Below are 26,969 nucleotides of genomic sequence, written 5' to 3' on the forward strand. Positions count from 1 at the left end.
ACGCTCCATTAGGACGTTGCTGGGGAAGGGGAGGCAAAATCCGGACTGAAAGGCAACCGCTGAGGGAGAAGCCCCGGTAATTCTGGGGATAATAATAATAATTTGGGTCAGGCCACGCATGAACTGCTCTCCCGTCCCACGGAAGAGGGTCGCTGCCACGGTGTGGCGAGAGGGCGAGTGGTCCGCTGTACATCCCACCTGGCGGCATCCCACCCTAAGGGGGGACACGGGCACCCTCAGCACCGGAGGGGCAGGGAGATGGGTGCAAGCACCCCGCATCGCCTGGCGCTGCCGTGCGCAAGGACGGGGAGCGAGGAGTGACGGGCGCTGCAGGCCGGCATCCCGCAGGAGGGCCACGGCAGGGGGGTTTCATCCCCCCAGAGCCTTTTGGGGCTGGGAAGGTCCAACCGAGGGATGCCGTCGTGCTCCCCCAGCAGGGCCGGGGCGGCCGGGCGGTGCCTGCGGGGCTTCGCCCCCCGGTGCCGCTCCCACCCCTGAGCCTTTGGGGCTGGGCAGATGCAACCGGCAGGGTGCAGCCGCGCTCCTGCTTGCCACGCCAGGGCCGGACGAGGCTCGGCAGCATGCGCCTGCGCTGCCTGCCTGCCTTCCTCCTCCTCCTCCTCCTCCCCCCCTCCCGCCCCTTCTCCCGGCGGTGGCGGGGCCGGCTGCCGGCAGCGGGCGGCCGGCGGGGCCGCTGCCGTCCGCGCCAGCCCCGGGGTTATGCCCGGCTGCAGGCGGGGCGCAGGGCCAGGGCCAGCCCGACCCGCCGGCCGGGGCAGGGAGGGGCGCGGCAGGGGCAGGGGGCGCTGATCCCCCCCCGGGGGGGGGCGTGGGGTCGGGGTGCGCGGGCGCTCCGCGGCGGGGGCGGAGGAGGATGAGGATGATGAGGATGCGGCGGGCCGGAGCGGAGCGGGGGTACCCGGGCAGCGCCTGGGTGTGCTGCTGGCTGCTGGGCTGGCAGGCGGCCGCCGTGCAGCTGCCGCCCTGCGAAGAGGTGAGATTTTCCTCCTCCTCCTCCTCCGGGGTTTTCCCCATCCATAGGGGCGCGGGGTGGGGAGGCGCTGGCTCGGGGGGAGGGTGGCACCCGAGGAGGGGGGTATTGTTGGGTGTTGCTGCTCCCCCAGGGCTGTTCGTGGGACGATAGAGGGGTCGGACCCGCGGAGAAGGACCCTCCGCCGCGGTGCTGCCCGCGGCCGGCCCCCCCCGCATCACGCGTGGAGCGGCCCCCTTAGCATCGGCCGCGACCTTCCCCCCCCCCCTCCCCCCGGGTTGTTCCTGCTCCCTCCCGTGCGTGGAAATAGCAGAGCCCCCCGCCAAACGAGGGGGACTCGGTTGGCCTCGCTGCTTGTCTAAATATCGTGTTAAATCAGTTCAAAAGGGGGAGAGTAAGTAGCCGGGGTGGTGCAGCTGACGCGACCCCCCTGTGTCAGCCCGGGGGGTCCTAGGCCAAGTCGAGTGTGTGACACGGGGAGATAAACTTTCTGCCTTTCTCCTGCTGTAAAAAACCCGAAACAGGAGGGACTTGGTGTCTTCGGAGCAGGGACCGCTCTGCAGGGCGGTGCGGGGTGCGGGAGCTGAGGCTGCCGGGCGGGGATGCCCAGCCCCGGGCCGGCGCCGGGTGGCCCAGAAGGAGCCCTGATGGAGGGGACAAGACTGGTCCTCTGCTCCAGGGTTTCTATCCTCACTCCTACATGCAGGGAGATGCTCTCTGCTACTTTTCAAGAGCAACCGGGTCTTTCCTGTGTTTTAAATGTAAGTGTAGGGGTGAGGAGGCTCGGTACCACCTTGCCAAACAGGTCTCGGTGGCCGGGGCACTGCTCGAGCAAGCAGAAACCTGCAAGTGGGATGACAGCAGTCAGTCCCCTTTCTCCTACCCCTCCGAGGAACAGAGCTTCCTCACCTCTCCTGCTGCAGTTGCACTGTTTAACAAGAAAGAATTTGCATATCCTCAGACTGCATTGGGGGTGGGTGGCTGCAGGCAGGTCGGAGCGCTGGGCTGGCCAAGGGTCCTGACCCACGCCTGGGGGCTCTTGCAGTGCGGGACCTCCTCGGCTCGGGGTGCCAAAGCCCGTGTCTCCTCCCTGTGGTGAAAGAGGGCATCCCTGGGCCGGGGAACATTCCCTCTTTGGCTGTTGAATCTACTCTATCTTCCAAGCAGCAGAACCTCAGTGGGAGAGCTCAGTGTTAGTCTGGCATGGGAAATCTTGCGGAGGGGGACATGCAGGATACCTAAATTGGTGGCTGTTTCTCCTAAGTGTTGGTTATTCTCAGAGAGGGGGATTTATGTAGCCGCCTGCTTTGAATGACCAATCTCCCTTTGCAGCTAGTGAAGGGAAACAGGACCTTCTAGAGCTGGTCTCATCCTAAAGTCTTTGCATAAAAAAATGAACCTCCGCAGATGATTAAAGGTGACAGCTGAATCTCAGCAGAGGTACCACAGGCATAGAGCTGGTGTTTTGAGCATTGGTACCGGGCTTTAGGTGTGCAAATTCTTTCCTGAGCCCCACTTCTGTGCCCCTTTGCACATGGACCCGAGTGCTTTTGGTTTCTTTTCGAAGGATGGACAATGTTTTACTTTAGTTGCACTTGAATTCTCTTTGAGACAGAGACATCCCTCACTGACATGGTTAAAAAGCTGGTGTGTGTGTGCAGCTGTGCAACCGTATGTCCCAGGGAATATAATTACAAACATGTCTGGTTAGAGGGGAAAAAAAAAAAGCTTGCAGAAAGTAATCTGATTTACAGAAGGGAAAACCAAAAGCTAGTAGTTCATGTAAAACATGGCTAGTACCTGGCTATTATGTGTCACTCTCAGAACTTTGCCATTTGCCCTAATTCAGCCTAATTCGAGTGATCTGAGTCTATTGCCACTAAAATCACAACAGCTCCCACTGTGGTTGGCTCTGGTTTGGGCAGGCTCAGACAGGGAAGTCGTGCAATGGGAAAGCGCAGCCTGTCAGAGGGTACTGCAGTCCTCTGAAGACTTGGTGAAGGTCTTAATGTTTTATACCCAAGAGGCTTGAGAAGCGCAAGGCTTAATGCACTGGCAGGTAGTTAATTTTGAATCTATAGGAGATCTTTCCTCTAGCTGCACTCCTCTCCCCCCACTTTCCTTGACAGCTTGTTTTTCTGTTTCCGAAATAGGGATATCTGCCAGTTTGTGAGATTTCTGCGCTGGTACAGCATTTGGAGCAGTGGGATCTCTGGCTATGCCTGAGGCTCTGTGGTGCTCTAATTAGATAGTAAAAATAATAATGTATAGCAATGTCACTTTCCAGAAACCTTTTTGTCATTGGCTTTTTCATCAGGGACTGTAGTAGTCCAGCATTTAGGAAAGGTATGTTTGTTCTACAAACCAAATATACAAGCAGCTCAAACAGGTACTCCCATGGGGTTTTTGGAGTAAATTGATATAGCCATAAACTCCTGGCATAACAGCGTTCAGTCCAGGCTGTGATGGCCATTCACATCATGAGCTTTCCCTGAGCTCTGTGGTGCCAGCAGCTAGTTTGTAGGTGAGTTAGGTGCATCTTCAGGAAAGGGAGGCAGGCTCTGGGCTTGGATGGCAGGGGTGCCGCGGGGGTGCAGAAGCTGGGGAGACCCACTGCCGTATCCTGGGCTTCTGGTGACTTGGTTACTCAGATTAGGACAGTGGTAAGAGACCAACTGCTTGGTGAACTCTTTCTGCTTATGCCAATGATGAGCAGGATGTTAATGCAAATGTTTCATGTATTGCATAAATTATGACTTTGAGTGGAGTTGATGACACCCATGTTTTTTGCTGCTATTAAACACGCATTCAGCTATTATGATGGAAATTATGAGATATTCATGCCCATCCCCTGCCACTGCAGGGAGCGTCTTTGTTACATCTTACTTTCCAGTGCTTGGTATTTTTTCTAAACTTTTCAACTGAATGAGTCTTCTTCAGCTTCCCCTTAGAGACTCTCCCAGATCTGAGCAGATTATGCTTTTAGGACATTTTAACTGATATTCGGCCTAAATGGATCGTTTCTTCATTTAATCATTCCTTTCCCTCTGTTGTTTGTGCAACCGTAAAAAAATCACTGAATGACTCTTCTCTTACTTCCTATTCAGCCGAATTGTTTGCAAAGAGAGATAGGGAGTATCCGAGCTGCTGGCAAAAATGTTTGCTTCCATATACCCTGTTCGACTCTCAGTTACTATGCAGACTGAGAACAAACACATATGCGTTTGATACAGATAATAAATGTGATTCTGCTACGTTGGGTGCTTTACCTGACGTTTCAGTGGGCAAGTAAATCAAATATAGAATTATAAGGTGATGGAGTGAACGGGAAGGGTAATGCTACCTGCCTTCTATAAAGGAAAGTATTTGTGTACTAGTACTGGAATACTTCTGGAGAAGACAGAAATAGAAAAAAATACAAAAAAATATTTGGACAGTGAAAAAAATCTGTTATAAAAATCACTTGCAAGACAAAGCCAGGGAAGTCTTAAGGAGGGAGGGGTACTTAAATCTGGGTCAAGTACAGTGGATTAAGTATGCTGAAATAATGTCAATTTTCATGATGAGAAAAAGTTAAAAAAATAGGATGTGTCGAAGTTAAGTGTGAAATATTTTAAGTATATCAGTGTATTAAATCAGCGTACTAGGTACTAAGCTAAGCAGCCTGAGAAGCGAGGTGAAGTTCCGTCTTTCCCTGTAAAGGACAGAGAGGAGATGCATGTCAGTCTTGGAAGGATGTTATGTAACAAAGCTAGGTAAAAGTCAGCAGGCTTGTCACCGAGTATACGTGGCAGGGATGTCTGCCGGAAGGCGCCCGAGTATCTCGTGCACTCTTCTGCTGCAAGCGAACTGTACCTGCTTGGGCAAAGGGTTGGGGTCACTGTGAGTGGCTCTGCAGAGACAGCCCTTGTGCTAGTGGTGAAATAAGTTGGACGGATCATAAAAAAACCAAAAACCAGAACGTGTAAGAGTGTTTATGTGTCTTACCTTTAGTACTCAGGAACTGTGAATGTTGTGATTGTTCTTTAACTGGTTAATAAGCATACAGTGATCACAGCAGAGGGTGATGCTGTCTAAGTAAGAAGGGAATAACTTGAGGGAGGAGGAGGAAGAAGAACATCCATTAATGCATAGGGTAGAGAAAATTAATGAGATGCAAATCTTTAGGGCAAGGTAGAAATAAGGCTTTCTGTGCACTTGAAAGGCTGAATGTTATTACTCTTAAAAGGTAATACTTTTTGCAGGTAACTGTAAACAACCTCTGGGACTTCTTGATCTCTGGGATTCATTTAGTGTCTGTTGGCCTTAAAATCTCTGAAGGGATTAGCTCATCACTATTTAGGAAGGAATTCTCCTTCCAAGTAGGCTCCCCCACTGTCCCTTATTGGTACCCTTGTCTCTTTCTCTGAAGCATCTGCACAGGCTGTTTTGGCAACAAAGCAGGAGCTCTCTGTACCAGCTGCTGGGGTGATCAAGTGCTGTATTCCCTGGTTTCTAAACACCCTGAAAGATCTTAGACCCTTAATTTATGAGCAATTCATAGTCAGCAGAAGAGGCTGTGGAAAGATTCCTGGATAGATGATATTATTTTTATTACCTCTTTCTACTCAGACTTGTGTCTTTGAGGTGAAAAGAGAAATGTACAGCTTCCATTTGCCTTGGTGATGGAGGGTCATAAAAATGAGGAAGGAAGAGCAAAAACCCATGCTATAAAACTGCTGTCAATAAAGTTGATGGAGTGGAAACAGGTGCACAGAAGGTGAGAAGACAGATGCTGAGACAGGTACCACAGCAGTAAGCATTGCCGCCGCAGCACGTAGGCAGACCAAGGCGGGAGGTAGGGGAAAGCATAGGAGAAACAGGTGAGGTGTCTGAATCTGAACCTTGAGAAGGAGGACAGATGCTGGTATAAAAAATGGAAGCTGAGACATGGTTGTAATGATTCAAGAATAAGAAAATTAGGTGTGGTGGAAACTGCTATAACGGACCATAAACTCAAAAGGCTAGTAGACATTAAACCAACACAAGATTGCATTTCTTTCACAATCAAACACCACTTGATCATTCAGGATGAGTATGTATCATCTATAAAAAAAGCCCATAATTTTCTTTTCTTCGCCCCCGCCTTTATTCCTCATAGCTTCTGTAGATCTAGAGAGAGTGAGCGAGAACAGGGGCTCTGCTGGGATTCCTGACACGTCCATGCATGGTGCTGGTGGGGACCATCAGCAAGCTGGGTGCCGAGGTGGGTGTATGCAAAGATTTGGGTTGCCAGCTGCCTCCTCTGGGCAACGTTTTCCACCGGGTGTTGATTGGGAAAGATTTATGAGTACTGTGCATGGCTTTATGCCATCTGATGACCTGGGTCAGAAATGCTGGAATCTCTTGAAGGGAAGCCCTTGCCTGCAAGTCTGACCCTGTGGTCAGTGAAGACGTTGGCAGGGCTCCCACCGACTGCAACGACCACGGGGCAGAGCCAGGGATTATGAGGACTTGCAGGGCTCACTCTGTGGGCAATGGGGAGATGCCATCAGAGCAGGCTTCCCCTATGTCCTGTGTGTAAGTCGCTATCAACACTTGCTGAAGAAAGTGGTAAACACCAGTTAAGTAGGAAAAACAAAAGTGGAGAATAGATAAGGGTTGGTACCAGGAAAGGCAGGCTTGAACCCTTCATGCCTGGGATGGGAAAGAAACAGCGTCTGGAAAAAGGTTGTATGTGTGTCTCAGGCATTGCCAGGGTTTTTCTAGGGGATGCTACTGCAAAGGTCCTGTGCTGGTATCCAGCACGGCTGTGTCTTTCCTAACTCATACACCTCCTTGGAAAAGAGTGTCCCTCCCACTCCCCCTTGGTAGTATTTTAGCTCTTTTCCTGGACCGGAAAAATCTCTTTAGGTTTTGGCTGCTGGTCGTGGAAACAGTTTGGTTTTCAGTCTTTTGAAAGAGAAAATCTCTGGTTTTGAAGAAGACGACTAGTTAAAATACCTTTTTTTTTTTTACAACCTCCATTTAAAAAAAAAACACCAAACCCCAAAAAACTTTCAATTACAAAACCTTAGCCAGATAGAATAATGACCTTGTTTCACAAACACTCTGATACTCACTTTTATAAATAGTGCCGGCCGGTAATCGCTGTGCGCTGGGCCATGGGCTCACAGCTGATCTAAGGTGATCTAAGATGACATGTGCAGCCAAGCTGGCAGCTCCTGTGTTGGTGCTGGCGACCCTGTCATTGTGTGCTGAGTCAGAGCAAACGCTGATTCGGCTGAAAAGTAACGTGCCAAAAAAGAAAAAAAAAAGACAGGGGTGAGTGTTTAGCTGGGTGAGTGGCAGACATGACTCAGAGTTTAGTCACTGGGGGACTAGAAGTAATGCAGGAGGCTTTGGGACCCACCAGGCACAAAGCTCATCCCCTCTTATTTTATTTCTAACATAAATTATTGGTTGGGTAGAGCTAGCCTGGATTTACACTGCAAGGGGATTTTATTTCCTGATGTAGGAAGAAGAACATGAGAGGTGTGTGTGTGTTAAAGGTGTGAAGGAACTGGATTGTTACTGTCGTGGAGGTCTGAGCTCTGGCTTGAGAGAGACAAGAGATGCAAGTGCCGTCTCTGCAAGGAAAGGTATTTGTTTTCAATGAAAAAAAAAATTCAGATGACGGGCTATCCCCAACTAGAAAATTTCTTTGACAGAGAATTTCTACTGCTACAAAGAAAGGGTAAATCACTCATGCCATTTTCCTTTGCTGATATGGCATTAACCTCTCTTATCTGTTAGTATCTTATGGTTAAGAAATACAACACAGAGCGTTTATGGTGATACTTGAAGATTATTGGAAAATACCTACAAAAAATGATAGGAACTTTATTCTTCGATGGTGAATATGCTGGGAAGCTCAATTTTCATTTGTTTAGATTTCATCCCTCCTTAGAGGTGCAAATATTTTCCAGGGATAATCCACAGGAAATTGGCTCAGGGTGTTTGGGATTGCTTAAAAGGATATGTCCATCCTGCCAAGTACAGGAGCACCAGGAGAAGAGATTCACGTAAACAAGGTGAGCTCGTCCATGACACTGGACAGATGCCTGGCCCTCTTCTAGTTACCGGGGCAGACACAGCCAGAACTATTTTGTATGTAATAATTACCAATGTGGATTACTAATGCTAATTGTATAATCCAATTTAACGAAAAAGAACCTGCTTTGGGGAAAGGGTGAACTTTCCCTCTGAGGTTGGAACTGACCTGAACATGCTTAGAGATATTTTTGATGTATTGAATATGGTCAGAAGCTTGAAATGCATCAGATAACCAAGCTAAAGGAAGAAGTGATGGGGAGGGCAAAAGCTGAAGATGCCATTAACATAATTTGCTGCTGGCTTGATAAAGTACAGTATACGTTTAATAGTAGAGAAATCAGTGCCTGAATTGATTGTATGGTCCCAGAAAACTAAAATGCACTGAGGTGGCAACTTCTGGCAGCAAACTTAAGGGTAAAGGTGATTTAGACCTCAGCTATTGACTCCTAAAGTGTTAATTTCCAATAGTGTTTCTTGTGGCGTGCAAAATCCTTCTGGTTTTGTACTTATTCTCTGAAGTTTCTCAAAGGAAGATCTTCACACAGGCTGGCCATATTTTATACACACATAGAGGTGGTGTGGCGTCTTTTGAGAAACATACGTCAGAAATGGATGACTTCTGATTTTTCCCAGGCTTTTATATCCGTGGCTCCCTCCTGCTGGCAGGTCAGCAGTGCTGATCAAATGCTGCTTGTTTCAGGTTAGCTGCTTTTTATCTCCGGCTCTGTGGTTCCTTAAAGCAAATAAAGAAAAAGAAAGATTCCCAAGACAGTTCTTTTCTTCTTTCTTTTGTTTGGTCTTATTTAATCCAATTTTTTAAAAATGCAGACTTCTCTTGAAAGGAAAGAAACAGACTAACCAGACGCCTTTGCAGCAGGATTTATGCTTGCATGGAGGGAATATGAGCTGATGTGCATCCCAGGGATGCTGGGGGGAGACTGCTTGGTAGAATTGGAGTGGAGAAATGATTCAGTGCTTCACACCTTTCTTGGCACGTACCTGCCATGCAGACCTGCTGATGAGGAGCTTGTCTTGACTTGTGGTGAATGTCAAGTGTCCTGGTTAGTAAGGCTGTCGCCCCTAGAGCTGCTCAAGTAATAGCTGAACCCCAGCCAACTCTCTCCTCTTCCAGAAGGCCAGACAGGGTGACTATGTTGATTAATACTTGGTTTTGATGCTGAATATAGGATTCACCAGGACTCTAAATTCTCCTTTTCTTGGCTTGAAGCCTGCTGTGCGCTGTGTTAGCCTCTGCACGGTGAGAATGCCAGAGGTATTGCTCAATTCTGCGCCAAAGCAACATGCCCTGTTAGTGTCACGGCATCATTTAGGGATGCACAGACCAGGTATCACAAGTAGTTCAGCACTGGGCCGTGCACTCCCGAAATAGCTGTGATCGATGATCAGATCCCCATTCACCCTAGCTAAGAGGAGCCATAATGTAAAAGGAAATCGATTCCCCTATCTTTCTGTTTTGCAGTATTTTTAACTGCACTTAAAGCCAACCCTACTTAAGTGTTTGCTGGCTTATCTGAAGAGTCATCGCTTTTTAGTTCCAGCTTTTAAATTAGAAAAAATAAAAGCTGATTTGCAGCATTGCCCATTGCGACACTGACCTGCTAATCTCTTGAACTGCTTTGCTAAACAAGGGAAAAGATTTCCTTAAAGCCTCATCATGTGGTTATGCAGGAATCACGGCTTCCATTGAGAAAGGCGGGGGAAGAAAAGGTAGGTCAGCTCCTCCGTATTGCGGAGACGAGTTGGAAAATGTGAACCTTGAAAAGCAAAAATCTGGAAAGTTAAGTGTACTGGAGCTAAGTTGCAGCGTGTTTTAAGGTCCTGTGGCACTTAAATAAGTAATATTGAATTTGATGGGGTGGCAGAAATGGTGCCTGACTCGAGGTTTGGGAGGCTTTATGTGACTGTTACTGAAAGTACGGTTTGATTAACAAACTTTGCCATTATTCAACTTCAGCATTTACACTGTAAATAGCCTGATGGGGAGACCCAGTGGCACCTTTTATTTCCACCCGATGCTGGAAATAAAAGTAAATTGTTGGGGTGATACCCTGCTTTCATAGGCAGTCTCTAGTCAGCCAAACATGACATGCCCAAAGAGCTCTGGTCCTCAAACTGTCAGATCATCCCAAGGTTTGTTAGCATGCTCCCTGGCACGGATTTGCCCATGGCAGCCGGCACAGGGTGGGACTTTGCAGTAGAAGCTGTGGATGAACTCCCACAGCATTCCTCCAGTTAGACAAGAAGACGAGTGGAGGCAGTTTTGTCATGGCGTGACTGTGACTGTGTACAGGGCACGTAGCACCCTCGTAGTTCTTCGGGACAGCAGAAAATGAGTGTGAAGAGAAAACTTGCTCCCGTGATCCATGCATAGTCCAAGCATGAGATCCCCGTGTTGCAGAAGTAGCTGAGCACAGGGCAGGACTGGCATTTCATACCATGAGAAGGACTTACCTTGCTTTTACCTGTACAAGTTAGGCATCTAGTCTGACCTAAATGTCAAGACAAAGACAATCACCCTTCGAGAATAATTCTTCCCATCCTGAAAGGGTGGCGTGATTTTTCTGCTGAATGTGCCCATCTTTTTTCACTGACTACAGAGGGACTCTGGCTTACGTCAGGGAGATGTTCAACTTCTAGTTATCTAAAGTAAAATAAAATGAATCTGGACCCATCAGTGGGATTAATCTCCACTGTAACTGAATTACATTAGCTGTTGCACAAGCTATGAGGTTGCTTTGCAGCGCTCTGTTAACCACAGGGGTGGAGGTGTGTTGATAAGGCTGGGACATGGCAGTGGTGGAGCTAGGGATCTGCAATGACCTAATTACACTGGAGAGGGACCTAAACCTTTGTCTCTGAACTGCTGAATTAAAATGGAAGTGCAGCAGGAGCACAGCCTTGGTCCTTAGTTCTGGAGGGCTATTTGTGAGTAGAGAGTTTTATTATTTTGCCTTGTAGCAGTGTCCTACCAGAGGCGCGTTCTCACACACCAAGTCCCTTCCTATCGAGGGAATAATTAACACCAAACTCATGCCAGTGTAAATTTTTGGCTGTGATATATGTAGGATTAAACCTAACATGTAGGCTTGCATGTAATGATCAGCCCGTAATTTATTGCAACTGTTTGTCAAATGGGCAAGACCTTGTATTTGGATTTAATTTCCCCATGCAAAAAGGTGGGTGTTTAATTTGTGATTGCTTACAGTGTGCATGATTACAGGCAGACTACATTACCCAGGCAGGAAAAGCAGCTATGAATGCATTTCTTTCTTCGTGTTGTAGACTGGATTGTATCTTGCGGGCGCAATCAATAGCAAGGGACAACTCAGGAACCATGCCTGAGCAAAACTCAGATCTCTTCCTTGTCCTGCCTTTCCCCACAATTTGTGGGCTGATGAGTCACTGCTGATCGGTTTGATACAGCCATTGCACTAACACATTACCCTGCCCCTTGAAGAGGGATTAATGGTGCTGCAGCCAAAGCTCTGCCTAGTGCTGTCACCCCCCCAGTTCATACCTCAACCCAGCTGTGGTTCTATGTGAGAGGGAGCTCCAGGCACCATCTGGCTGCTAGAAATGCTAACAAATTTGGATTTGTAGCTGCCTAAAAAGCTGCCTTAGCCCTATGGGTAAATCTGGACTACAGAAGTGTGTGCTGAGCAGAGCTTGGCTAGACCCTGCTACTGGAGATCATTTTGACTGGGGTTAGTAGCATGCATACAGAGAACAGGTTAGAAGCTGAACACAGCTGATGGCCGAGTTAAATCTAAATGCATTTTCTCCATCATTTGCTTAGCTCAGGCTGCCTTGGGCTGCTAGGTTGTTCTTGGTTTTATTTATTAGTTATTCTTGCAGTGGAAACATACTCTGTGGCCTTGGAGGCAACCCAAGAGGGGAATCCTGGATGAGGCTTCCTCATAAGAATATATGGTTACATGTTTTTCTCATCAGGCTGTGATTTAAGATCTTGCTTCATTCAATGAACAGGGTTGTTTCAGGCAGGTAATACAGTTGTGTGCTCACAACGGGCATGGTCCTATCCTGAGACAAGTGGTTGCAAGTCAGGCAGAAGTTCCTGAGCTGAACCTCCCAAACGTGACCTCCCTCTGATGTTACAGGTGTCATCGGTCTCTTTTTGTCTTTTTAAATTTTTTCCAAAAATGGAATATTCATAAAAACATACAGCGTTCCCAAAGTTGAATATCGATGAAGATTCAGCTAGAAATTGTAAAAAATCTCTTATTTGCTTTGAGTTGGGTTTTTTTTCCCTGTTTGAAAATATTCAGCCATCTGGTCAGCAAACAAATAAAACGCTGCATGATATTGGCAGCAAAGCATACACTAAAAAACAGCTAATGGGAGACGGAAACTGTTCACAGTTGCTGTAGTCTGGTGGGTTTTGGTTTTGCAGTTTTACCCGCACAGAAGACTCCCGAGTTAAAGTTCTATTTGTAAAAAGCAGAATCTTGTCATGATCTTCATGTAAGTAAATGCAGCTTTGGCAAAGCCTAAAGTAAATAAAAAGATTTCTATTTTTACTTCCCTCCAAGGACTAATTAGGCTCAGTGAAAGAAGCACACCTTTTCTTCATTATCAGAATCCTTACTTCGCAATATGATATGTAAGCGCTAAAATTAAAGTCGTGGTTACTAACATTTTAACTTTGGTTAAAATCCTGTCTTGAAATTGTGCAAGTTCAAGTTCTACTGCAAATAATTTGTATTGACACAGATGTGAATAATACCTGTACCTCTTGCCTCTCTTCTTTTGGGGACTATATATATATTGGTGGAGGAGCCTTTGTACTGGGGTAATATTGGGATAATCCCTTCCACATTGAAGGTTGATTTCACTGTATCTCTCCCTGGCTGTACCTAAAAGTCAGCCTCTGAGGAAGTCAAGGTCTGAAAAGGAAAAGCTTAGCTCAGAAGTGAGCCAGGCTCATCCATCTGGCTTGAGTGAGGAACACACCAAGAGCACACAGACCTGGGTCAATAGTGACAAGGAAATGAGGGATGGGCTTTTCACAGCTGTACCTGCTCCTGCCCTGCGCAAGCCAAATAGCTAGCGGATATTTTGTCATATAGTAACATCTCTCGAGAGAAAAGGAAATGTGGAGCAAATGCATTTGGTAGGAAATTGTAGAGGAGGTGACAGGGCAGAAAAATGATACACGGTCGGATGAGCGAGCATCACCCAGACTTCCCTCTAATAACAGTGTTGTTCCTTTTCTAATATTTTTCTGGTGCCGTATGAAAAACACACACCTAATGGAAACTGATAACCGACAGCAGAGGGGTGGGAGCGGAAGCTTTGCAAAATGCTCGTGTATGTGCCTGGTTTTAAGCACATGAATAATTCCACTGAAGTTTGAAAACCGATCCCTTATTTAAGGTGAAGATCATGCTTAAATACAGTGCTGGGTTAAGGTCTGGGAATTCTGTGAATTGTAGAGAGTCAGTAGTCTGATATAACTGATGTATATTATTGAATTCAAACCTTTTACTTCCAGTAAACTGAAGATTTTCCTTTAGGTGCAGTGTTAAAAAAATGCATGGACGGGTGTTCTTAAAACAATATTTAAATGTGAAATCAGTTTGATGCTCATTTCATGCTGTCTTTTGTGGGTTTGAATAAAAATACTTCTTTTGTTCTGTATACATTCAGCAGACTTTTTAAGACTAACTGATGACGTCATTTTATATGCTTTTTAAAATTTAATTGGTGTAGCAGATTGGACAGAATGCTGCCGTGGGACTCTGCTACTGGAGAGAAAATGCAATGAAATGGGCCACATTGATTCCTCAGATGATTATATCTGGCCATAGTTCAGGCCCTCACTGGACAACTTGTAAAACTGTATTACCTTTATACTGCCCCACGTGAACCTTCTGGGAGCCCTGCGAGGATGAGACGGGCAGTTTAGCAATAGTTTGTGAACGGAATCCTCAAAGAGGTACTTTCCCCGTGGATACTGTAGCTGCAGAAGTCAAACTTGGCTCAGAGCGGTGGCTCAGTGAGGTAGTGGCCTTACGGAAGGAGATGCACAGCTTCTAGGATGCACTTGCACACGCCCAAAAATGTTTATGTTGCGCTAAATTATTCACTCAGATTGGAGGAGCCTCGTAGATAAATATGATATATTTATCTTAACAATTGTTCCACCTGTCTCATTCTTCTCAAGTACATAGATATATTTTTCCCAGTGAAAGTATCAGCTCAGGTCCTCATCTGAGGTAAATTATTTTACCCTACTCAGATGTTTTATGTCTAATGTAGTTCTAGTTTGTTGACTCTACACATCTCAGGAGCACCTAAAGTGAGGTTTTTGCTGTGTCCTTTATTTTGAGAATATGAGAAAAGGACCGAAATTTATCGTCTTGCATCTGATAAGGAAAGGACATGACAAGGCATGACAGAAAGTGGGTTCACTTGGCTGGTGCTTAAGGAACTACTGAAATTTGGCACAGCATTGGTGTAGGGGTTCAGAAGGAGGGCGAGAGGCAGAAATAAAAAGGAAAAAGTTGTCCTGGGGGATGGAAAGCTGAGTGCCCAGGGGAAGCCTGGGGAAAGCTTGTACATCTGTTGAGCAGAGGCTGCCCGGGGCTGTGATCTGCTCACTCACCTTAAAGCAGTTGACTCTTCTGGTTGCTGTCCATCTCAGGTCTGGAACCTCCTGATGGCCTTGACTCCTTCACAGACAAAAGCTCAGCAATTTTCCCGGTGTTGGGATGCTGCAGGTACCTTCAGTAATTGCCTTCTTGGGATTTGCTTCTGGGCTATCAAATAGTTATGCCCTGAACTCTTTTCTGTGCAGATTGCCTTCTGAATAAGCAAAAGTCAGCAACATCTATACGCAAAAAAAATAGAGGCTTCTCTCTTCATTTACGAGTCTTAAGCCTTGAATAGCTGGGAATAAAACATTAAGGTTGAAAAGGAGGAGGAATGAATAAAATCCAGCATATTAAAAGTTATAATTAGAACTGCGATCAACTTTGATACTGTCAGGCCTTCTCAACTGTAATAACTGTGTAGGTCTGAATAAAAAGCCTAACCATATTTTCAGTGAAACATGAATCTTGTTCTTGGAGAACGTTTTGGCTTGTTACACAGTGCCAGCGTGTGTGAATTAGAGTATGCTGTACTGCGATCCTGTGGGTGGCTTTATCTAGTGTCCATATGCACACAATGTTTGCATAAGATGTACTGTATAGTTGATGTTTGTGAATAATAGGCACTAAAATTTACTTTCCTGGAAACAAAAGCTGGTTTGTATGTATGGAAGCGACCTTGTGCAAACAGTTCTCTGCCAATGTGTCTGGTTGCTGCTCTCTTCGTGTGGTAGAGAGTAGGTGAGGGGCACCCGGCCAGCTGGGAACCGTCCATCCTGATGGCACCGCGGCACACGGGCTGTGCCTGAGCACCTGGTGTCTCAGAGCACTTTGGGGAACATCATCTACCACCACCCAAAGCTTTCCTTGCCGTGGGGAAGGCAGACAAGTGTCATCACGTGAGTGGTCTTGGAAGACCCTTCAGTAGTCAGCAGGGACATCATCTGCAGCTTTTGGCTAAAGACAGGTGTGGAAACTCCTCACAAAGTGGTGTGTGGCATCAACGTGACGTTGTTCCCTCTGCAAGGCTGCTTATTTGCTTTGTGCTCTGACTATTGAATACCAGACAACAACACATGAGGGTTTAGTGAGTTTTCTCTTTTGTAGTTTTGTAGGTAGAAATTTATGACAGTGGGGGAGGAAAAATACTATAAAATCAAAAGTGTGAGGCACTACACCTCTTTTTACCTTTTTTTTATTGATAAAAGGAGTCGATAAGAGATAGATTCCCAGTAGTTAACAAAGCAAGTACTTAAGCTATGGATAGGATGCTTAAATATTGATAGTTAAAAAGCTGTAACCCATTGATTCTACTTTTGATGGGCCTGCATGGGATCGTAAATATTGGCATTAAACCTGTAATTTTTTCCTTAAGCCTAACATCTCTGTTAATGCTTGATCTTTCAAGCTAGCTGGGTTCAATATTGCAGGTTTAAGTCATGAGAGCCTGCTTCAGCACGGCATTTAAGGGATTGGTCTTTTTGAGTTGAGGTGAAGATGTGCCCAGTACCACTGTGACCCTGTTCTCTGCCACAAACTTGCACACGCAGTGACCTGAAAACCTCTTGTCGTAAACAAGAACAAGTGAAAAAAATGTTATTTTTAAATACTTTTATCAAGTATTGAAATAGGGCTTCCTGCTTTGGAAGAGACAACCTCAGGAAAAGGAATTATCACTGAAAAGGCTGGAAACAGTGGGACCTCATTACTCCTGGAAAAGCTGATTCTTGCTGTGTGGAAGGGAAGTGATATGAGGCAATTGGGTGAATGTTTGTAGCGTAGTGTAAAATAATCACAGATGGGCTGCCACAGATAGTGAAAGTATCACTGGAGAAGTTTAGCCACATAGTAAGTTGTGTGTGTTTATTAAACTTAAAACATTATTACATGTGCATTTAAATGCTTGTAGCAAATGAGACTCTTGGGGGAAAAAATAAAACCAAAACCAACAAGCCACAGAAAACCATCCCTTCATGGATAACCATTAAGCTGTAAGATTTTATTGTCATGAATAGTAAAGAAGTAGTTGTCATATATAGATTGTTAATAATAAAAGTCATTCTTAGTTTGACAAACTATATTTATTTGGCTGTAAATATAAGAGGAAAATTATAAGAACTCACAGAAAGCTTATTGGAGTTAATGGAAAAATATTCATGTTATGGAGATGGATTAAACCTGTCCAAAAATTACTGCTGCGTGACTAAAAGGCTGGATGACTCAATAACATTAGGACAACAAAGATAAATATATTTATAAGCATCCTTTACCATCATGTTCTTCACTTCAGTTTTCTCTTTAATCTGACTGTTTTTTTCAGAAGATTTGGGAGCTCACTGAAAAAAATATGATTTCCTGATCACCCTTGTCTAAAATATTTTTGAAAATGGTAGAGATTTGCAGGTGAATTTGTTAGCTTTTGAGAGTGAAGGGTTAAAAACCCCACAACCCAACCCCCAAATTTCTAGGTTCATCAGAAATGTCCTCCTGATTGCCAGGAGAGCCTGGCAGTCTGGAGGGACACCTGAGTCAAGGCAGGGGTTCTCCACCTTTCAGCTGACAGTTGCCTTGATTTAAATCTAATTTCTGTATTAGACCTTTAAGTCTCTGGTACAGGCTGTGTAGGAAACTTGGGTGTCATAGGAGGGAAACACTGAGGAAAGGGTAAGTCTTGAGTCCTCCTTCCACGCTGCGGAGCCCAGCGGGGTGGCTGTGCCTCACCAGAGCCCTTTCTTCTGGAGGCTGGATCCAGGTGTGAACATGGATGTAGTATCATGTTCAAACTTGCACACTTTCTGGGCTCTGTTGTAACTTGCTAGTGATGACTGTGAAGATTTATACAGAGTGGCTCTTTAGGACAGTTTTGTGTTTCATTACCCTGTTCAGCAGTCTCACACCCCTCCTCCTCTTGTGAGAAAGGGACGTGGATGGCTATGGTGAAGCAAGGGGAGCAATGCAATAGCGGGAGTCATTAGGATTTTTGCTTTGGTTGTGGAGTTAGCTTCAACCTGCATAAATGACACTGAAAAACTCCCTGAGAAGAAAGGCTGGACAACTGAGTTGGAACCACACATGACAGGCTAATGAAGGTTTGAAGCGAGTGTTTGAAAGGGTCAACCACTTCTGCCTGTTCAGAATGTAATGATCAGGTTTTCTGTTAAAGAAAACCCCAATCTGAATACACATATGCAGACACCATGCTTTTTTAAGAATCTGAGTTGATGGACTTCTTTTAGTGTGTGAAATGGAGTGGGATTCATCCCTCTGAGCGGTGCTCCTCCAGTGGGCAGCACTGCCATCTCCAGCGTGTATCCCACCCTATCCCATACCAAGTGCACTCTCTCCACATGCTTGTTGTTGCCCACACAAGAGGTTCCACTGTGCAGACAGCTGAAATGGGATGAGATGGATCCACCCCTCTTCTGTTGCTGTTTGTCCAGCAATGGTGGTGGACAGTGGCAGAGTTAGAGAGCTGAGAAGCTGTGTCTTGGAGGTCTATAAAGGGTGTGAGGTGTGAATGCATTCAAGAGTATGCTTTGACTCCTAGAAAGCTGTAACTGGAACTTGGTGCAGTGTGAAGGGATATGAGGCTTGCCCTCTGGCTCTGTCCTCTCACTCGGTGGTAGGGTTGACATCCCATGTTGTGGGGTTTAACATTTGCTTTGTAAGAGCCCTTGTGCTGGGGACTTTCACTGACACACTCCTGGGAAGAAAACGGAGAAGTGAGAGGCTCTTAGTCACAGTGAATTAATTTTCATAGAGGTTAATTTTCAAGAAGGAAGGCTCTGAACCATCCTTTGGGCTCTTTTAATATTTGTAGAGGTTTATGAGGATGAAAAGCTTTTTTAAGTGCTCGGTGTTACAGTTCACAGAGACAGAAGATGACATGCTGCTACCCTGCAGTAAGCCAATGTGTCACTGACAAGTCTATTACGAGTAGGGTCTGGCTGTGGCCTATGGCATTCAGCATCTTTTTACAAAGGGTAAAGTGTTTAAAAGAATTCTGTCGGAGAGCTGTGACAAAATGATTGCACCAATTTCTTTGCTCCACACCAAAGACAACGATGGTGTCGAAGTATCTGACCTCCTCCAACTCAGTTGTTATTTAAGCCCAGAAATGGTAGAATCTGGCCTTAGAATCATATCCAATGTGGTATTTAGACTGCAAAATGCTTTGAGAAAGGTTCTGTGAATCAGAAGAGCAAGACCCCAAGTGGTTTAAGCATTATAACTGGATCAGTGTGCATTAGAAATACATAGGGTTGGTGCTGGGAATCCTGAAAGGCAAGCTGAAACATAGCAATGTTAGCAAAGGTTAGCAAAATATTAGACGTGGTCCAGGGATTGGAAAGAACAGTAATTAAATGCGTGGCGAAACACTGACAGGTGAGAACTGGGTACATCACGTCCTGGCCGGAGCAGGGGCTGTAGAGAAGGGGGAGGTGGAGAGGGGTAATGCATTTGAATTGCATTTGAAGCAATTCCATTTCAAGCAATTCCTGTTACAGCATCCCTCATCCTGGAGTCTGTCTGGCTGGAGGTTGGCTGGGCTGGGTTTTGCACCAAAATTATATACATTTATATTCTAAACTATATTATATAATATTATATATTCTCCTAACTAGCCAGCTCCTTATGTTTTCCTGCTTGTAAAGTTTCTCTGTGTTAACCCAACAGTTGTGACAAGCTTAGGGCTTGCTGGCTGCAGCTGTACTAGCTGCAAAGAGCATCTCCATGTCTCTGCCAACCCCTCTCTGGGCTGAGTTTAAAAATGTGTGAGGAGTATATTGGCTCATCTTCAGGTGAAGGAGGGATTACATGAGCCCGTCATCCTGTGGGTGGGGGAGGTGTGAAAGGGGATGAGCTGGGGTGAGTAGCAGCTGGGGACAGTATAAGCCTGTTCATTTACCACAGTGGCATCCAAAAGACAGTGTGTGATCAGGGTGTTTAAGAGCAGAAAGTCTTTCTCATTTATGCAAAAGGGGATCCATGTTATTGTTGCTGACCAATATTCATTGTGCTGAATTCAAAAGTAATTAAAAAAAAAAAACCCAATGAATTTTGGTGCTATCAGAGAAAAGCCTGAAATGATTGTAGATTATGTGGAAGACAGTTCTTGACTGTCTGTGGTACATACATGGGGGGCCCCATCATGCAATACTCCAGTGCCTCACAGTAAGCTATACGTATTCTCTTGCAGTGGCTCTGTAGCAAAGCAGGTACCTTCTAGCCTTATTTTACAGATGAAAAATAATGGCATATGTGACTGATTTATGTGTATCCAGCTGCAGTTCAGAGAGGATTGTTCCCGTTTGATTCTGCGAAATGGCCATTGGAGCCTTTTGCATAATGATATTCCCGTGCTCCTGGGCTGAGCTGGTGCTACGTGGTGCTACAGGGTTCCTGCTCGCAGCTGAGATCCCTGCCCGTGCCACGGAGAGAGGCACCAGCCCAGGCCCCGCTCCTGCTCCAGCCTGCAAAGCTGCATCTTCTCAGCACGTTGCCAGAACAAGGTTTGGAGTTTCCTCAAGACCTTTTATTTGGCTTGATTATGGTGGATTTTTAATGATGGAAAAAAAAGATGTCTTGAGTCCTGCGGAGATGGGGGGGAAGGGTTTTACAAAGGATTTTATATTGGTCTGGTTTCGTTTCCATTGAAATGGATGGAATTTCTGCTACTGATTGAGAGTGGACTTAGGCTGGTCTCTGAAAGCCTTATCCTTGTTTTTTCATCTGTTGTTATGGTGTGTCCTTAAGGTTTCCAAAACTGTAGTGTGAAAGTCTGTGCCCAGGTGAGAGGCTGGGTTGGAGCTATAAAACAGGGCCTTAGAGGTGGGGTTCCCCGGTTGTGACGTGGCTGAGCACTGCGTTCCCCCGTGTATTGGAGCTGCCTGGACTGAACGGACAGATATAAGCCAAGAGGTCCAGGCAAAGACGGCCAAGTTTTGGCTTGTAGGCCTACACCAAGTATGTTAGGGCAAGTTTGCATTTTCACAAGAAGCTTGATGCCTGTTAAATATTACCATGTTATTTTTATTTGGACGAAACCCTGAACTACTAATCCTGTCCATTTTTAGGACAAATTCTGAATTCTATCAGGGTTTATCTATTTTCAATTCAAATAGATTTTCATTTTCACCTTCAGAGTGAGGAAAATAAACCCAAATGGAGTTGCTAGGAAAATCCTGAAAAACTGAAGCTTCTTCAAAGCTTTGGTTTTAGTTACCTTTCCCTGCATGGTTGATTTTTAGGTTCAGCCGCGCAGGTGCCCCCATGATGAACATTGACCCCAGTGCTGGGCCCTGATGAGTGGTGTCTGTTCACCACTCTCCCCACCATCCTGGAAGCTGTGCCACGGTTGTTGCCTGCCTGGAGATGTGCTGTGCGCCAGGTACCGTCAGCAGTTCTGAGCCATGGAGGAGCAGTTTTGTGCCAGTCTTCCTTGGTCTCCAAGGTCTGGGAAGCCCCGTCACCGCGTGGGAGTGGTTAAGCAAAGCATGTGAGGGTTTGTGTGCTTGGGGCTACCTAAATGCCTCGCTTGGGTGGGAAGACGTTTGGAATATCTACCATGAAATAATCCTAGTGTTCTCATCCCCTTAGCTGGAGGGCTCAAAGTAGTGACTTTGTACCTCGCACCTCCTCATTAGGGGATTAATTAGCTGTGCTTTTAAAAATATGTTGACAGCCTTGAGGTCTTAATCTCTAATTATTATGACCTCACTGTTTTATCTCAAATTTTTCACCTCTAGAATTGGGCAGCATTTGCCCGCCTTTGGGTAATTTCAGTGTCAAAGCTGTTATTTTCTCTCAGCATTTTGGCCTGATATAATTTCTTCCTCTAATTCTACAAAAGAGGAAAATTGACATCTCCATTTCTCAGCCTCCTACGCAGGGTAGCACAGTATTTGCCTTTTATTCCCAGAGTAGCAGAGTTAGTGGTAAAATCTGGTCCTGTTCTCTGTTACTGGTGAAGTAATAAAAATAAAATGGTGGAGAAAATTGCTTGCTCATTTGTTGTTATTTTGCCTTTAGGATTAAGTGATGTGCTACTGAAATTGGAGACTTAATGATGGCTCATTCTCTCTCCGTTACTAGATGTTGCCTTTTGAATCAATCTCTAGGTCTTTGAGCTAATTATTTTGAGGAGATATGATGGTGCATAAGTGTTGCCTCCCTTCCCCCATGCTGGCATGGCTTATGAGTGGGGAAAGGACTTACACAAAGTCCGAGAGAAATGCTGACCCTGTCTGAGTAAGTTAAGAAGGAACTGGAATTACTGATTTGAGTGTTGGACTCCATAATCCAAAGAAGAATGAACATTCAGATAAGAAGTGCTTTGGATACTTAGGTGAATCCATAGTGAAATTTTAATTAAGCCCTTTTGTGATTAAGCCTAAATTGCTACGTTAACGACTTTCCAATCAGTAAGGCGAGGTGAAATGGTGTTAAATAATGTTGGTGTTTTATCACTAACATTTCTTAGGAGCAAGGCTACTTTGTGTTAATTTTCCATGAGAAGCACACTGTGTCATTTTCCGCTTTGCTCCAGCTCCCTCTGATGCCGTCAGGATGGTGCTCGCCCGCCGGAGCGGGAGCTGACTGGGCCATGGACAGGTGGCTGCGGCCACGGTGGGCTCATGGCTGCTGTCATGACTTTGAGAGCAGCAGGGTCAATTCAGACTGTCAGATGTCCAGGGCAACCCAAGCTCCGAATGCAATTGGGAGAATTGGGGTCTGCATCTGAATTTTCTTATTATAGGTGGATGGTTTAGGTTTTTACAGCTATTTGTCTTCTCTGACTGTATAGAGTAACGGATGGGGTGAAACCTGCATTACTGCCTGGAGGTTAAGCAGCCTATAAATAATTGTGCCTTCTTTTGAGTTTTCCACGTTTCCAACAGTGAAGCATGACACAACATGCTGCAGCCCTCAACTGTTGGCATACTAGGACGTTAACAAGCCTATGTGTGCACATATACTTGTATCTTGTAACACCTGTGTCCTGTGAAAAAGGGCTTTAAAAAAGTATGCATTTAAGGTGTTAGAGAAGTAGAGATTTAAGTGTGAGGCCCAGTGGTTCTATCAAAGCCACACAACAGCTCAAGCTGGTGGCAGAAGGAGGATCAGGAGCTGTTAGCCCTATTCCCAGTGCTTGCTCTGAACACTGATGAATGTGCTTAGGCAAAGTCTAAGTTTGTGTTCTGAAATATCCAAAAGAGCGAAGCTCAGGATATTTATAAGCCAGTTATCTTCAACCCTCCCAGACATTTAATACACAGTCACAGTCCTGACTCACTCTTCTATACCATTATGAGTAATCAAGCTGCTGAAATGATGGAAATATCTCTGATTACTTATAGCAGTTTCTCATGTTCAAGGAAAAACATGCAATTAACGTACGACTTAAGGTGACTACCAAAACTCCCTACAGCCCAAAGAGCAACATAATTCGTTCTTAGATGTGCATTTTCATAGTACTTACTTATCACAGAACTCCTCAGGAACAAAAAGAAAACCATACAATTGATTAGATGGGATACTGGAATAAAATGGGTGGAAAATGAATCAGTGACTCTCTAGTTGTTATGGTACGCAGATGTGCATGTTTTGGACAGGTCTAGTGGTTTCATTTGGATACATACCCATGAGTAATTCCCAATTCCCTTCTGCCATGATAAAAGAGCATCTGCACTCTCATTTATTATTTATCTATGAGCAATGTTTTTAATTTAATTAGAAATGTCAAGGTAAAATGATCTTTTCTGGGAATAGAAATGGCTCTTGTACGTAAAGGGTAATGTGTGCTTGAAAAACATTAACACATTTTAATTAGTGAATATCATGTTAAAACTAGTGTGCTGCACCAAACTTTGTAGAAGTAATGTTTTGGAGGAGATGATAAAATTTGATTTAAAAAACCCTGTTATTTTTGGTTGACCTCAGCAGTCATTGGTAATTAAAGTGTATTCTTTCTCTGTAGTATAATATCATCCCCGTATGTTATAAAGCTCTTTGTGGATGCACATGGAGTGTAATGTGTGGGAAGAGACTCACTTCTATATCATGCCTATGCTGCAAAGCACTTGCCCCTGTTTCACATTTGGTCACTTCTCAGTTCGCTGCATTGAATGCTGTCCATAATTAAATTCTCAGCAGCAAATCCAGTTTCTGAGTGAGTGTGGGGTTGAACATGTTCCTCCTGCATCTTCTTGGATGGTTTTGCAGAGAAAAGCAAGGCCGCATGCAAAAAATGTCAAGTGTGTCTAGCAGGAGGAGTTGAGGAGGGAAGCACGGAGTGGGTAAGGATTAGTTTGCCAGTCCTACAGACCTTAAGAAAAACACCCCTGAATTCACGGAGAAGGCATCTGTCTCTTTGGGATATGGTGTCCATTCCCTTTCTGCAGGCAGCATGGTTCTGGAAGGGTGGATGCTGCAGACGCCAAATCTTTAGTTCCACGACAGAAGTACTGGAGCAGGGCACTAACAAAAGGGATTCTATTTTTAGTGTTAAGTGTCATCTGGGGACCATATCAATTAAAGAAGGATCTACCCATTCATATTAACCTGGAGATGCTCAGACCCACTTGTGCTATACACAGACCTTACCATGTGGTTTCCCATTCTTTTACATGGCCAAAGGGGAGTCCACAGCCTTTTGATTGTCAGTCTTTGCTAGATAATCTGGTTTCACCATCAGTAAATCTTTTAATAATTTTTAAAAAGGAGCAGCAGTAGTAAGATTAATATGTTTGAACGCATCAGTTGATGAGAAATGGTTTTTTTCGGCAACTCTGGCTCACGTGGGTAATTTCTCTGGAGACAGTGGGATGACTTGCTTGGGTAGAGACCATTAGTCATTGTGTCTGGCTATATATGTCCTTAATGAAGCTCCTGCTGTTAAGGAAGGTTGCTGCTTCTATGGGCACGGCACAGATTCAGACTCACTGAGTAGATGGTGTTGTGGGCAATCATTACTGTTCAGTAGTTTCATCATTTTAGGAAACATGACTCAAGAAATGGTTTCCGTCAAAAATTCCTATTATATCTTTATTTGGATTAGGTTAGATGCTACTGGATCAATGGAAAGAGAGTCTCCACTAGCCTAGAAGCTATGTACATTCTTGCCATGAATAATAATCTCTGCCATATTAATTTTTTAAGCCAGTGACCAGGCCTTTGATGGATTTGATAGCCTAACTCCACTGATTTCAGCAGTCATAATTTCTTCATCAGGTTAAAATAATGCAGACAGACTGGGATATAGTGAAACTGCTACTTACAGGCATCTAAAAGGAAAACCAGGGCTAAGAAAGCCACCCAGTTTCAAGTAATATTAATGTTTCCAAATTTTCCCAGGCAGCTGCACATGAATCTTCTTCAAGTTGCAATGCATTTTCCGTGGTGAGGTACAGGGTGAGAATGGCTAGAAAAGAGTCTGCAGCCTGGGCTGTGCTGCTTTTATCATTTAGTGTTTTTTCTCTGGTGATCTAATTCAAGAGACTCTTTGATACGGGGTGTTGCAGTATGCAGCTGATGATAGCACCAAAAGGATGCTTTCCGATGAGCTGTGTATGCAGCAACACTTGGAAAAGATTGAGCAGAGCAAAACTGGACTGCATAACCTGATCCAGTGATTATCCTGGTCATGATTTTGGTTGTACCTGGGCACGGCCAGCTTCCTCTGCAGGGCTGGTAGCAGCGCTCTGCGGCCAGGGGCGCTGAGGGCAGAGCATTGGGGATTTCTCTGCAGCATGCCTGTCCTCTTACTGGGGCTGGGACCACTGGGGAGTAGCTGAAAAAAACCAGTGGTAGTAAAGTATGTAAGGGTTTCTTTAACATGTTATGGACCAGTTAACCAGAGCTCTTCAGAAAAAGAAATAAAAGCAATGGTATTATCAAAACAGTAGGGGTAAAAATACCTCCACTGAGAATGGTAAACAGCCAGATGAAGATACAAAAAGGCATCTCTGACTAATATGGGGAAAGTAACCAAAAATGAGGAATTATATGTATTATATAAAATAGGTGATGTTGGCCAAAATATAAGAAGGAAACGGAGAGAGCTTCTAGACTCCTAGAGAAGATAGAATAGTGTTTACTTTACAGTAACTTTGTTACTGATAATGTCTTAAGTATTTTATGATGAAGGGACACTCACCTGTGAAATACCTTTATGGAAAATAATTAGAAAGTGGCAAAGAGCTTGTACAACAATTGGAAGGATGATTTGAATCTAGAAAACAAATATTCAATTAATGTATATAAAGAGTTTGATACAATAATAAGTAATGGAAAAATCTGAGAAATGGGAAAAATAATGCTATACTGTTTTTCAAAAAAGGCAGTCTTGGCTATTAGTGGCCCATAAACCTGACTAAAACAGTGTAACAAATAACAGAGGAGAGAAAATCATTATCCAGCAAATAGCAAAATCATGGATTTCACTGGAACAAATGATGTCAGACAAATTTCATTGCTTTTTCTGATAGAGACAAATCAGTAGATGAGGGTGACTACAGCTCATGTTATTTATGTCTGTCCTGTGATAAAGCACTTGCTATCGTATTGCATTGAAACCTGCTCATAAAACAAATGCAGCCTGTGCTTTGAATCCTATCGCACAGATTGGTAAGTGGCTGAGGAGCTATAAACAAAGCAGCGACAACGTCCAGACAGAGATTCATAGCAGGGCAACTGGTTCACAGAGCAAAAAGCATTTCTATTTAACATTTTCCTTTGATAAGGGTAAGTTTCAACTACCCTCAGAAACAGTGTGGATGGTTCTAAACTGGTAGGCACAGGAAACACTGAGGAAAAAGGAATAATTCATGGCATGGCGGTTTGATTGCTAAATGTGTAGCGGTGGCAGAGCACCCAATAAATTATTTTTACATCCTCAGTGTTTGCTTCATTTTTGGTTTAGGATTTTAGGTGTACACAAATAAAACCGACATGAAACTCTCCCCTGTTTCTATGCAAGAGGAAGAGTTGGCCGTATGCAGTGAGTCCACTGGGTGTGTCTTAACAGCAGATGGCATTGCTTTACTCAGGAGACCGAGTCAATGTTGGCCAAATTTGCAATGGAAACCCAATTCTTTCCTGCCTCCCTTTCAAAGGTTGTTCCTGGACATTTAGACAGTTTTTGTTCACATGCATGTTTGATAATTTTAATTTTAAAAATTCCATCTCTCCTGTAAAGCATCCGATACAACATGTACCAGGGCATGCAACTGGTAAGAGAGTATACAGATCCTAGCCCCTGATCCATCAGC

At 44.8% G+C, this 26,969-nt stretch overlaps 1 protein-coding gene across 1 annotated transcript in view; it reads left to right on the top strand.

Annotated features, from left to right (window-relative positions):
* The first annotated feature begins 620 nt into the window (after positions 1-620).
* ELAPOR2 (endosome-lysosome associated apoptosis and autophagy regulator family member 2) overlaps positions 621-26,969 on the top strand; it is a 106,692-nt gene continuing 80,343 nt past the window's right edge. The window contains exon 1 of the mRNA XM_064443707.1: positions 621-994. Within this exon, the coding sequence (XP_064299777.1) occupies positions 875-994 (120 nt within the window). The 5' untranslated portion in view covers positions 621-874. The remainder of the gene's footprint in view (positions 995-26,969) is intronic.

This window comes from Phalacrocorax carbo, chromosome 1 (assembly GCF_963921805.1).
Source record: "Phalacrocorax carbo chromosome 1, bPhaCar2.1, whole genome shotgun sequence".
In the NCBI taxonomy this organism is placed as follows: Eukaryota; Metazoa; Chordata; class Aves; order Suliformes; family Phalacrocoracidae; genus Phalacrocorax; species Phalacrocorax carbo.